This window comes from Myotis lucifugus, unplaced genomic scaffold (genome assembly GCF_000147115.1).
Source record: "Myotis lucifugus unplaced genomic scaffold, Myoluc2.0 scaffold_1086, whole genome shotgun sequence".
In the NCBI taxonomy this organism is placed as follows: Eukaryota; Metazoa; Chordata; class Mammalia; order Chiroptera; family Vespertilionidae; genus Myotis; species Myotis lucifugus.
Genome location: NW_005872134.1, coordinates 92,687 through 105,914, shown reverse-complemented (window position 1 = coordinate 105,914; position 13,228 = coordinate 92,687). Strand labels below are relative to the sequence as shown.

The following is a 13,228-nucleotide window of genomic DNA, read 5'->3' as shown; positions in this document are numbered from 1 at the left end:
GAGAATCATGGCTCAGCTGCCTCCTGCACACCCCCCACTGGGGATGGAGCTCACAACCTGGGCCTGTGCCCTGACCGGGACTCGAACCTCAACCTCCTGGTTCCTAGGTGGACGCTCACAGGTTGACCCTGGCCAGGCTCAGGCACTAGGTTTGGCATCCTGCTGTTGCCGCCTGCTCCTTCCTGATGTTTGGGTTCTGGGTCGTGCACATGGTGGGTGTTTCTCTAAAAGGGCTTCCCCACCCCGACCCCCTATCCTTTTAGGCCCAGGGAGGGCTCCCCGTGCTGGGCGTGTGCTTCCGCCAGCGCCTGGCTCTGTGCCCTGTGCAGGAGGCATGGTTTCTGACCCGAAGTAGCCCCACCCATGACATAAACCCGCTCTGCACTGCTGCTCACGTCACTCCAGGTGCCTGGGCACTGCCCAGCTCTGGCCCAGGGCCCTCAATCGTTCGCAGACGTGGTGGGTCACCCTGTGAGTCCCTCTCCATCTGCAGCTCCGTTCCTGGGCACGCTTGTATGGGTGTGTTTGTCTCCAGGGTGTCACTAGGGGATGTAGCCACAAATGCCAAGCATCTCCGTGTCCTCAGCTTCTAACCTGCACAGACTACACGGTGATGCCGGGGTGGGAGGGGATGGGATGGGATGGGAGGCGGCTCCGTCTGCATTTCCAGCGCCAAGGCCTGAGGGAGCGCCCCTGGGATTTCTCTGATCGCGCACTGATTAATATATTTTTGTTTGTTTTTTATTTATTCTGAAATTTTGTTATAATTTCTGCAGGTACAGATATAAATGCAAGTTACTTCTATTACAGGATGAGTTGGATTTACACATAAATTTCAAGGAAGGAGAAAATGAAAATAAATTAATATACAGTAAATGCACTTAAATCAGCATGTAATAAACAGAGCAAATAAGTAAAGAACCATTATTTGTGAAGCAAGGGGGATGTAGTAATGGAACTTAATATTGAATAATGTGTCACAGTTGCTTTCTTTTAATTTAAACATCTTTTTCTGGGCCCTTTGCACATGTTGGGGTTATGCTCTGGCCTCAGTCTGGCCTGGGGTGACCTTGATGTGTTATCACCCTAAGCAAGCCCTTCCCTATCCCACTCCGCAATTAGACATTTTACACTGAGAGACTTTACGTGCCTTTTTTCAGAGCCAAATAAAACATTAAGTGATCTACGGGAGTTGATTTTGCCAATTTTTGATAGAAGGGGAAATTCAATGTAGCTGTGATCTGTATTCTAACGTTAAAAGATGGAGAGAAATGAGATGTAAACCAATGAAACAAGTTAGAGGCCTAAGTGGCTCTATTTTTTCATATTTTGCAATTTTACGGTCCATGAAAAGCCCCAAATGTGCTTGGAATAAAAAAAATAATGCCACTTAATGCCTCTGGCACTGTCTGCCTTTAATGTGCGGCCGTTCAGGGAGAAACCAGTTCTGACGTAGGGGGCGTGCTGTGGCTCAGCCCTGCGCCCGCAGACAGACCGATGGGCTCCCAGCCCCTCCTGACCAGGTGTCCCCGAAGCCTCCGGGTTACGGTGGGGGGTGAGGGCACCGCCCTCCCCTCGTCCCATCGCCCAGGTTTGGGGGAAGCTGAGGTGACGTGGGGGATCTCGGACGTTGTCCCCAGGGACGGGGGCCTGTCCTGTGCAGACTGGACCCGGCAGCTCGGGCCAGGCCAGCCCCCGGCTCCCCACGCGGTGCTCAGAGGCTGGGAAGTGGAGGAGATGGCTCCCTCCTTCCCCCTGCAGGCGGGTCTGCAGGCTGGGGCTGGGCAGCGGACCGGCCGCCTGGGCTTCCCTGAGCCCAGGCCCGGGGTCACCTGGTCCGTGTGGCTCAGTGGTCGAGTGGCATCGTGTGCCCTGAGAGTCACTGGTTCAGTTCCCCGTCAGGGCACATGCCCGGGTTGCAGAATTGATCCCCAGTAGGGGGTGTGTAGGAGGCAGCTGGTTGATGTTTCTCTCTCTCATCCATGTTTCTCTCTCCCTTCCTCTCTCTCTAAAATTATTTTTTTAAAGATATTTAAAAAAATAAAATAAACCTGGTGTCAGAGAAGACTTCCTAGGGTGATGGGAGAGATTGCACTGTACGTACACTCTCCAGATCTTTAGCGCCATTCCCAATGCATTTCCGGTTTTATAAAATGCCATTGCTGCGTGTTGTGTTTATTGGTGTAATGGGTTTATACAGATGATTGTTAAACAATATTAGCGCTAATTTACCTGACCTTTGAGGCCGAATTCCTGTATCCTGTGACACATTGGAATGTTGTTAGCGCCTTCACCAGAGACCGGCTCGTCTGGGCAGGTCCCTGGTTGCACCTTCAGGGCGGAAGTGCTGGCCTGCTCACCGGGAGCAGCCTGTTCACGGGACTGCTCCCCGTTGTCTTTAAATGAGGGGGAGCTGGAACACGACGCATTTGTTCTCATATTAGTTTTCTGAAAGAGTCGGGTTCCCAGGTTCACACTTAACACTTTTCACAAAGACTGTTCATGTTTGTACCGTATTATTTGAAGAACAACAAACAAGAGAAGTGTCATGGGGGTTGCCTCTCACAGGGACCATCATTCTGTAAGGCCTTTGCAAATTGTGTGCGCGAGGATCGAGGCGTTCAGATGGAAGTGGAAGTAACAAGTTTTACTGGAAGAAATCAAGAATAAAATCAGTTAATATTTAAAATGAAATCTATCACCATTAAAACGAAACGAATGAACACTAAGAATGTGCTCACAGCTGATTCAGGGTCCCTCACCGTCTTCTCGGGAGGCTGCGCTTCCTGCAGGGGAGCAGTGGGGGCGCCAGGACGAGGCAGGTGTGAGAACAGCGTTGTGTTCCTACCTCCTGTGTCTGTTTTCACAGCCGTGGGCCTCGCCGCCTGCCAGGAGCCAGCCCTGCCCAGCAACGGGCTCAAGACGGGCGACCGGTACATGGTGAACGACGTGCTGGCCTTCCAGTGCGAGCCGGGGTACACGCTGCAGGTGGGTGTGAACACTGCAGGTGGGTGTGAACACAGCAGGTGGGTGTGAACACTGCAGGTGGGTGTGAACACTTCAGGTGGGGGTAACGCTACAGGTGGCTGTGAACACTGCAGGAGTGTGTGAACACTGCAGGTGGGGGTAACGCTGCAGGTGGGTGTGAACATTGCAGGTGGGTGTGAACACTGCAGGTGGGTGTGAACACTGCAGGTGGGGGTAACGCAAGTGGGTGTGAACACTGCAGGTGGGTGTGCACACTGCAGGTGGGAGTAACGCTGCAGGTGGGTGTGAACACTGCAGGTGGGGGTAACGCAGGTGGGTGTGCACACTGCTGGTGGGGGTAACGCTGCAGGTGGGTGTGAACACTGCAGGTGGGGGTAACGCAGGTGGGTGTGAACACTGCAGGTGGGTGTGAACACTGCAGGTGGGTGTGAACACAGCAGGTGGGTGTGCACGCTGTAGGTGGGAGTACACACTGCAGGTGGGTGTGAACACTGCAGGTGGGTGTAGCACTGCAGGTGGGGGTAACGCTGCAGGTGGGGGTTACGCAGCAGGGGGGTGTCAGGGGTTCTCCTCAGGGTCCTCCCGCTCACAAAGGTGAGAGCCCAGGTTCCCACTTGCACAGCGACACCTTTTCAAACCCAAATGCTGCCCTGCTGACCTTTCACCCTTCCATGGAAACTTCGTATTTCCGGGCCCTGTCCAGCCTCTGAGTGTGAGAGCTGTAACTTCTGATGATGGAATAAAGCAACACACAGTCCTTTGCTCAGTTCACATCCCCCCTGCGCCCCAGGAGAGGGGCCGGCGGGGCCATCACTGCTGACGGGGGCGTGGGAAGTGTGTTAAACGAGGAGAAATAGGTTATTCTCTTTTGAGTCAAAATACGTGATTCGTGAATGACAGTGCTATAGGGACACGTCCAACTTCTGGAAAAGTGTCGCCCTGGCCATGACCCCCAGAAAGGACGGCCCAAGCGAGGACAGTCTCGTCACAGCACCGACCCTCCGGCCGGCCTGGCCGCGGTCTCACTGCGCCTCCTCTCTCCGCAGGGCCGCTCGCACATCTCCTGCATGCCCGGCCCGGTGCGCCGCTGGAACTACCCGCCACCGCTCTGCCTCGGTAGGACCCCGTCCGCGGCCTGTGGCCCGTCCAGACCCCGTGGGCAGCGCCCTGAGCCACTCCCCTCCCCCCCTCCTGGTCCCCACAGGGAACAGCCAGTCCTGCCACCCCCACCCCCGCTCACTCCCTCCACGGGCAGTGCCCTGCCTGCCACCTTAAGACCTGACACAAGAGGGAAGATCAGCAATAACAAACCTGTCCTTTTTAAAAATATATTTTTATTAATTTCAGAGAGGAAGGGAGAGGGAGGGAGAGAGAGAAAAACATTGATCGGCTGCCTCCTGCACACCCCCCACTGGGGATCGAGCCCGCAACCCGAGCATGTGCCCTGACCAGGAATCGAACCACGACCTCGTTGTTCATAGGTCGATGCTCAACCACTGAGCCATGGCGTCCCGTCCAGGTGAACCTATCCTTTTTAAAAGTGTCCATTATGTTTATCTTTTTTTGCATCACTTTTGATTTTTCCAAAGATGGCACTGACATGTCAGCCAGGGCAGGCACCCTCCTCAAGTTCACAGGGAAGGAAGGGCTCCTGGCCGCAGCCACGGCCTCGGCCAGCGGGTCCCTCCTGCAGGCGAGCACAGTGCCACCGGGAAGCTCTCTCCTCCACGGGTCTGACTTCCTCACGTGGAGGAGCCACGTGACGTTGTGGGGTTGAATTCCTCTCTATGGTCCCGAGGATCTCAGAGACAGAGCCCCGTCCCCGTCCCACAGCACGGCGCTGTGGCACACAGTGGGCCCGCAGTCATTTCGATTCGCGAATGACCGGCAGCGACTGCCCATCAGAGAGCGGGTGGTGAGCAGTCACTCGGCCCCCTCTCGGAGCCCCTCCCCAGGCTCAGACGCTGAGCACCGCGTGGGACACACTCAGAAGCCTCCAGCGTCAGTCCGGCCCCCGCAGACACCCTCATCACGGGGGCGGGCCCAGGAGAGCAGGGTCCACTCTCACGGACAAATACGGGCAAAGGGAAGACCACCGTGCCCCCCGAGAGTGTCCCCTGAGAGTGTCCCCGAGCTGCCACGGGAGGTGTGTGGCCTCGGAGGGCGCGGGCGCGGAGCACCCCTGCCTGAGCCTGGCTCCCTCCCGCCCACTCTGGCTTCTAAGGGTTTCTGTCACACACAGCGTGACTGCCCTGAACAGGAAGCGGACGGACGGAGTGTGCGCGAAAGAAAATAGACCTGAGTCCAACCACTTAAACAACAAACTCCCGCCGTCAGGAGTCGCCCAGCAGCACGCCCGCGGGCTGTGCTCAGAGCATCGTATCTGTTGCCAAGAGAAACAGTGGTCCTTAGTGACCAAGGCTTTATGAGGGAAAGTGATTTCTGGGTGAAAATAAATGTCTAGACTTCAGAGCCCGTAAACATGTGAAGGTATCCGTGTGGGATTTAAACTCCCGGCTCGATCTGGACACGGGGACCAGGGTGGGACCTCGGGGACGCCTGCTCCCTCCACGCTTCCTCTCACTCTCATCGCTCTTCCTATTCGTTTCAAATGAAGAACCTTCCCTTAAACTGGGAATTTGATATTTTAAACCTTGAGCTGAAATTACTCACAAGGAGTGTGCAGTCGAACCCTGTGCCATGGCCGGCGTGTGCATTCCCGGAGGAAATGTCTCCTTTGAGCCGTTACCCTGTACCGGCCAAGTGTAGGCGGTTTGTATCTTTTCCTAATGTGCCTCGGTGTGAGCACAGAGGGAAGGTGCATGGTCCCCCTCACACCTGCTGGCTCCGCGCCCCTCACCAGGCACAGGGAAAGGTGGTCCTTAGCGACGGCCCAGGGGCCCGAGAGCTGGCGGTGACGGACGGGAAGGTCTCCTGCGGTTTCAGCGCGTTGCTCCCCGTGAGCCCGGCTGGGGGGTCAGGACTGGGACTCACACAGAGACGACAGTGACTTCCGGGCTCTTGGAAATCTGTGTTTTGAGAAATCATAGTCCTCAGAAAGAAACTCACATGTAACCTGTGCTCCCTCCGGCAGCGACGTGCGGGGGGACGCTGAGCAGCCTGGCCGGCGTGATCCTGAGCCCCGGCTTCCCCGGCGCCTACCCCAGCAACCTGCACTGCAGCTGGCGCATCGCCCTGCCCGTGGGCCACGGTGAGTGAGCGCGCAAGGGGGCTCCGAGCACCCACTCTCCACTCCCAGCCGAGCAGCGCGGCTGAGGGAGAGCGGCCTGGTGCTGCTGACGTGAGGGCGGCTGTACCTGGAAGTGGGGGACGGGTTTCCACGAAGCTGGGGCCGAAGGACGTGGAGAAGAGGAAGGGTTTGGGGACAGCGACGGGGCGTAGGACTCGTTCCAGGCAAAGCCAGTCCGCGGGGTGCTGAGACGGTAAACACGGGGAGTGCGCATGGGCACCATGTCAGGCCAGCCTCTCTCTGCGTCACCCCCTCTGTCCACCAGGACTCCGCAGCAGTCAGTGTGCGTTTGGAACAGTTTTAAGGCTTTTTCAGGTGACGGCACATTTTCGTTTGTTTTATAAATTAATTTTTTCACTTCAGAGAGAGGAAGGGGGAAGGAGAGAGAGACAGAAACATTAATGATGAGAGAAACATCATTGATCGGCTGCCTCCTGCATGCCCCCTACCGGGGATCAAGCCTGCAAATGCCCTGACCGGGAATCCAAGCATGACTTCCTGGTTCATAGGTCAACAACGCTCAACCATTGAGCCGTACCGGTCGGGCTAAAATGTTTATATTGTCTTGATTTCTGTTTATAGAAATGGCTTTTCATAACATTCAGCTTTGAACGCTCAGGGTAGTCATGTATTGCTAATAAAAGCGTAATATGCTAATTAGACCGGACATCCTTCCAGACGACCTGGCTGCGAGGGAAGCCCGGGTCCCGGGTGCCGGAGGGAAGCCGGTGCCGGCAGCCGGGGAAAGAAGGCCTGCTCTTGCACAGATTCGTGCCCCAGGCCTCTAGCCTTCAATAAGTCCTGATTTTAGCTGCTGTGTAGCTGGCAGCTCACCTTGGCCTTCTGCGGAAACACACGGTTTTTGTGAAAGTTGGATTTCCCATCATGCCTTTCCCTGACGGCCTCGTGGTTGCCTTTGCGTTCTAGTTCATCATTGGGGTTGTCCCACCTGCGGTTTCTGAAGAGCAGCGCCTGCGATGGGCGTGTCACAGACACTCGGGGTCCGGGCCGGGTCCCTGAGGTTCACTCACTAAGTCATGGTCGCCTGGGGATGTCGGGCGAGACGCATGAGCACAGCACACGGACATCGCTGCCTGGAAGGAGGTCGTGTTGTAGGATGTGCTCAGAGCTTTGCCCGGAGGCCCTGTGCCGGGGGCAGCGCGGCTGTTCATGGAAGGACGAGCAGCGGCCCGCAGGCCGGGGGCAGGCGTGAGGACAGGAACATGCTGTGCACAGACATGGAGCATTACTCCAGGGAAAGATGGGGGCCTGGACGGGCACCCCCAAATGTGAGGCTCATGTCTACTGGACGGGCACCCTATGTGTGAGGCTCATGTCCACTGATGGGCACCCCACATGTGAGGCTCATGTCCACTGATGGAACCCCCACGTGTGAGGCTCATGTCCACTGGACGGGCACCCCACATGTGAGGCTCATGTCCCCTGGTTCTGATTCTCGCTGTGGGGGCCTGGGGGTGCGATGTGGGGGTGCAGTCGTCTGACTCGGGAATCGGGGGTGGGAGAGACAGGGCTGTGTTTCCTTCTCAAGCTTCCTTATTGAAGTGCAATCGTATGTGACCCTCAGGCGTGCCCCCTAGTGACTCGGCACCTATAGCGCTTACACTGTGATCACCCTGATATCCTGGCAGCCCCGTCACCCTGCAGAGCTATCACAGCCCTGGCTCTGTTCCTGGGGCTGCGTGTGAATTCCATCCCGGACGGATGTGCTCATAACGGGGAGTCTGTCCTATTCTCGCCCACCTTTTCCAGCCATTCCGTCTCCTCCCCGCCTGGCGACCCCCATCTGTTCTCCGTGTCCCTGAGTCTGTCTCTGTCTGGTCTGTTTCTTCTTTGTGAGGCGCATTCACTCCATTTGCCACGCCCCGTGGGCCCAGGTCCCATCTCCGCTGCAGCTGCGGCCGCATCTTCCCGGGAAGCACATGGCCCTGAGTGGTGACCCCTCCCGTGTGGGGACCCCTCCCGTGTGGGGACGCGTCTGAGTGTGACCCTCCTGTGTGGGGACCCGTCTGAGTGGTGACCCCCTAACCCCCCGTTGTGGGGACGTGTCGTTCACGGTCAGAGGCTCGCGGGGGCTGACCCCAGCCCGCCCCTGGCTTTGTGCCGCTTTCTTTCCTTTCACACAGTCGGATGCTGGTGCGTGTTGCTTTCGTAGGAGCCCAGCCGACTCAGAATTTCTCTGTTGTCGTGAGTGAGGGTAGACAGTGCGGGCACCGCGGTTCTCTACCCGCGAGTGCGCACCCAGAATACAGTACCGTGAAGGAGAAGTATGTCAGTGTTAAGTTTTCAAGAATTAACTGCACAGCCGGCCGGTGTGGCTCAGTGGTTGAGCATCGACCTATGAACCAGGAGGTCATGGGTTCGTCTCCTGGTCGGGGCACAGGCCCAGGTTGCGGCTCGATCACCAGGAGGGCACATGCAGGAGGCAGCCCATTAGTGATTTTTTCTCATTGATGTTTCCATCTCTCTTTTAAAAAATCAATTAAGAAATATAAAGCGTGTTTTCCCAGTATCCGGGGAGATGACGAAGGGGAGCTAGGTTATGCGGATCTCAGTCCCGTGGGGTTCGCTCTGAGATGTCAGACTGGACCAGCTGGCTGAAGAGGAGAGCGCAAGGCACCCCTGAAACGGATGAGGCCGGGGCGCCGCTGTCCCCACGTGCCAGGGGCTGCTGGGTGTGGACGCTGTTCTGCTCCCCATGCTCATGGGCTCATGGGGTTGCAGTGTCATCACTCCATTCCCAGCTTAACCCCACGCCCTGGGCGGCTGTCACTGGCCCCCGTGCGCTGGCAGCCTGGGCACCTCTAATAGTTTCCCCGGATCGGCTGCTTTCATTTCTTCCTCGACGGTGTCACCTCGTGAATTTCAACCCGTCCCCTGGATAAGCCATCTGCCGGCTGCCACCGGGAACAGGCATATTGCACCACTTCCCTGCGATTCGCTTCTAACCCAAAGTGAAAGGGTGTGAGTGTAGGCCGGCCTGGCCCTCCTTCCCGCACAGACGCGGGTGGGCGTGCGGCGACTCAGCAGCTGTGTCTGCCAGGCCCAGGTCCAGTCTAATCCAGCTCCTGGTGATGGGTGTGATGGCGTTGAAGGAACTGGGGGCCACAGGAGTCCGGGGCCGGTACAGTCACACACACACACACACACACACACAATGTCCAGCCGTGGGCAAACTACGGCCCGTTTGAAATGAATAAAACTAAAAAAAAAAAAAAAAAGACCATACCCTTTTATGTAATGATGTTTACTTTGAATTTATATTAGTTCACACAAACACTCCATCCATGCTTTTGTTCCGGCCTCCGGTCCAGTTTAAGAACCCATTGTAGCCCTCGAGTCAAAAAGTTTGCCCACCCCTGGACAGTGTGTGTATTAGAGACCACACTCTCCCTTAGAGCTGGGACCTCACAACAACAAAGGCTGGTTTTACTGGTAATTCAGCAGCTGGTGAGCAGCCACACAGGCTCTGGGTGCAGCTCCCTAAGCAGCGGGGTGTCCCCCATCACAGCCTGTGGGGGGACAGGCCAGAAGTGAGGGGCGGAGAGGGCACTGGCCATCCTTCCTTCCCCCTTCCCCCCTCCCCCAGCTTCTCCCCGTCCCCACCCAATCTCTCCATCTCTCTCTGCCTCTTTGTTCCCTGCTTCCGACTTCCTTTTGCATGAACACATTTGCTGGGATTTAGAAGAAAACGGCGGCGCGTCGTTGTCTCTTCAAGGAAACCCTGTTTGCTGTTCAAGTCGTCGCGGAGCTTCAAGTCCACAGAGGGGCTGCCTTTGGAGGCGCCTTGTGCCCCCAGGCGGAGCCCCCCGGCCCCTGCCGACCGGGACCTGCCTCCTGGCTACGCCCGCACACGCGTGTAGAGTCAGATGACCCATGTGCATTGCATTCCACCTTCTGAAACGATGCTACATTGTGGTTGACGTTCAAGGTCCCTCTTCCCTCCCGTTTCCTCTGCTCCCTGCCCCCTCGGGTCTCCTGGGATCCCACCTGCTCCTTCTCCCCACCCTTCCTCTTCCAGCCCGGGCTGGGCAGTCTGGTCAGGAGTTTCCCCCGAGAAGGACTGGCGACTGGTGTCGTTCCAGCTCATGAGGCTGTTGCTCTTGTCTGCACGTCGCCCGCTAAGCCGGGACAGGGGAGGGCGCTGTCCGCCAGAGTGGGCGTGCCGGACGCTGTGTCCCCCGCTGCCCTGGGCACCCCACCGCGCCCCTCTGAGCCTGGGCCTGCTCCCTGTGACTTTGCGAGGACAATAATAGTGACTTCCTGGGGAACTGGGGGACAAGAGCTCCGGGTACGTCGGATCCCGGACAGGCAGTCGGCCGAACACTGCGCCCAGCCAGCAAGGGCGCTATTTCTCCCTCCTCACATTCCCGCATCGCTGAGTTGGAGGTTGGAGGACGGTGCGTTGTATTGAGCAGTGTAGATGTCTCTTCCCTCCTGCTGTTCCCTGAGGCTTTCTCCTTCCCTTCCTCTGCTTCTGGCCCAGGACAGCCCCGCTTCCTGCCACCACCACGCGGGCAGGTCTGCTTTCCGTTCTCAGCACTTGCCCTTGAGGGGGGGCAACACGTGCGCATTATCTCTGGTCTCCAAGCCCCGGAAACGAGCCTGCGAGATGGAAAGAGAAATGAAAGCCCTCCTTATCTTTCACGAGCAGGAGAGTAGCACGGGGAACGCTTTTCCGAGGCGCCGGCGGAACAATCCGGGAGCTGTCGAGCTCCTGGGAGGCTGTACCAGCCCGTCACTCGCATCGGTTCATGTAAAAACGCACGCTTCAGGCGCTATCTCAACCGGTGACGAGAGCCGGGCCTTTCAGATACAGTCGTCAAGTGAATGTTCCCGATGCCACGGCCCAGCATCCTGACGCCGCCGTGCGCCCGCCTTACCCGCCGTCCCTTATCTCGCGCCCGGGTCCCGTGGCCGCAGCGGCCGGGTCACTGGACTGTCTCCCGTCTGTCTCCCGGGGCCAGGCTGGGAGATTGGGCTGTGGGAGTGACGGGTCCAGCGGATGGGTTTCCTGCAAACAGCGGTGACTTGCTTTGCTTGCAAAACCAAGTGAACGCACGGCTCCTGACCGGGCAAACCCCTGGCCGCAGCCGGGCGCTGAGAAGCCCCTGGAGGGTCCGTTGGTTTGTGGCGCTGAGTTCTGGGCGGCATCGGTCCCGTCCTTGGTGCCGCTGGGTGACCCGGCAGCGAGTCCCACCCCGAGTGTGTGCTGTGAGCGTTAGAGCAGCAGCGGGCAGAACCCGCCTCCGGCCCAGGGCCAGGCAGCGGTGCCCGTGTCCCCGTGGCACAGCTGGTCGCAGGCCTTCTTCACAGAGAGTGACTGGGACTCTAATGGCACGGATGAAGGTCCCACAGCTTCGAGGGGGCGGCGGGAATGGAACCGCGTCTATTTTAATCCGAAACGAGCGAGTGGCCTCCTCCGCGGTGCCCTGTGCCCCCGGAGGGACGGCGTTTGGGGACGGGGATCAAGGGGCAGTCACTTCTGATGAGCTCGGCCTCTAAGCGCCGACCGTGACGCTCCCTTATCTCACACGTGTTCCCACAGGTGCGCACATCCGGTTCCTGAACTTCTCCACGGAGGCCAACCACGACTTCCTGGAGATCCAGAACGGGCCGCACCCCACCAGCCCGCTGCTCGGCCAGTTCAGCGGCCCCGACCTGCCGGCCGCGCTGCTCAGCACCACGCACGAGACCCTCGTCCGCTTCTCCAGCGACCACTCCCAGAGCCGGCAGGGCTTCCGGCTGGCCTACCGAGGTGAGGCCCACCCCCCCAACTCCCCCCCCCCACACACACACACAATGCACGGACACTGTACCGCTGGACTCGTTTGGGGGGCACAGTCCATGTCGCCCTCACTGCCCACCCGCTGCCCTCAATCTCCGTGGCCACCACCACACTCCTCCAGGCACGTGGCTTCATGGTCACGTTGTCTCCTCGCCTGCCATTGTCCGCCTCGCCACCTGGAGGTCGGGTCCCCCCAGGACAGCGGTGTGGACGTCCCTCCATCGCGGCCGTGGGTGGGGCAGGGTCTCCCACGCACTGGCCTCTTCCCAGCCTGGAATCAGGGCCCTGTGGGCTGTCCAGCCCTTGTTCCAATTAAGCCAGGAAAAAAGGCAGTGAGCGGACTGTATTCTTCCTGAGCGATCAAAGTCTGAGATCTCTGAGGAAGGTTTGGTCAGCCATTCTAGCGTTCTTGACGTGTGAAAAAGTTCAACATGTTCATTCCATACCCAATAATTCCGCTGGCCTTTTCCTGACTATTGTTAAGTCGGATGAAGTTGAAAATGTCAAAAGTAGGGCCTGCTTCTTTGAAGTGGCTAAATCACTGGTTTTCTCGGAGACAGAGCTACACTCTTTCATTCCTGAAGGGACTTTTGGACCCTATTGCCGAAGTTGTTCCTATAAATTATAGGTATAGAGTTCCAGAACTGGGGCCCTTAAAGCAGGAACCGGACAGAAGGGGAATTGAAGAGGGAGGTGAAGGCGCCCGTGAGGACTGTGATGGGCACCTGCCAGCACGGCTCCACGTGCCCCGCGCCTGCCCACTTCTCGTCCCCACGCCACCCTCCCTCAGTCCGATCCGTTCACACCAGCAACAGTGACAGTTTAGCGTTGATCGGCTTAGATTCCGAGTGCAGATCAGGGCGGAACTGTTCCAATATTTAACAAACTATCATGACGGTGTCTCGTAACGTACCGAGTTCCCTGTAACCTACACCTGTTGTCATGTATGTAGATTTTCTTGAAGGGTAGCTACCCATTCCTTAGGCTGGATCTAGAATTCAGTGTCTGGGCTTAGAGGCAGGGTTCCAATAAGACGAGTTCTGCATTAAGCAGTTTCATTGTTTAGTGGGAAATGCATATCCTTAATGCAGATCTTCGAGACCAAAGCAAATCCAGTGTGAGACTTCCTGTCGCTGAGAAATAGCAGGAGTTGAGGGAACACTCTGTGCTGGGGGGCGGGGGGG

At 57.6% G+C, this 13,228-nt stretch overlaps 1 protein-coding gene across 1 annotated transcript in view; it reads left to right on the top strand.

Annotated features, from left to right (window-relative positions):
* Window positions 1-2,718: 2,718 nt before the first annotated feature.
* Window positions 2,719-13,228, top strand: part of LOC102420427 (CUB and sushi domain-containing protein 1) — a gene marked incomplete at its 3' end in the record, with an annotated part of 71,728 nt that continues 61,218 nt past the window's right edge. Inside the window, exons 1-4 of the mRNA XM_023747992.1 lie at window positions 2,719-2,988; window positions 4,035-4,104; window positions 6,083-6,199; window positions 11,805-12,014. Of these exons, the coding sequence (XP_023603760.1) occupies window positions 2,719-2,988; window positions 4,035-4,104; window positions 6,083-6,199; window positions 11,805-12,014 (667 nt within the window). The remainder of the gene's footprint in view (window positions 2,989-4,034; window positions 4,105-6,082; window positions 6,200-11,804; window positions 12,015-13,228) is intronic.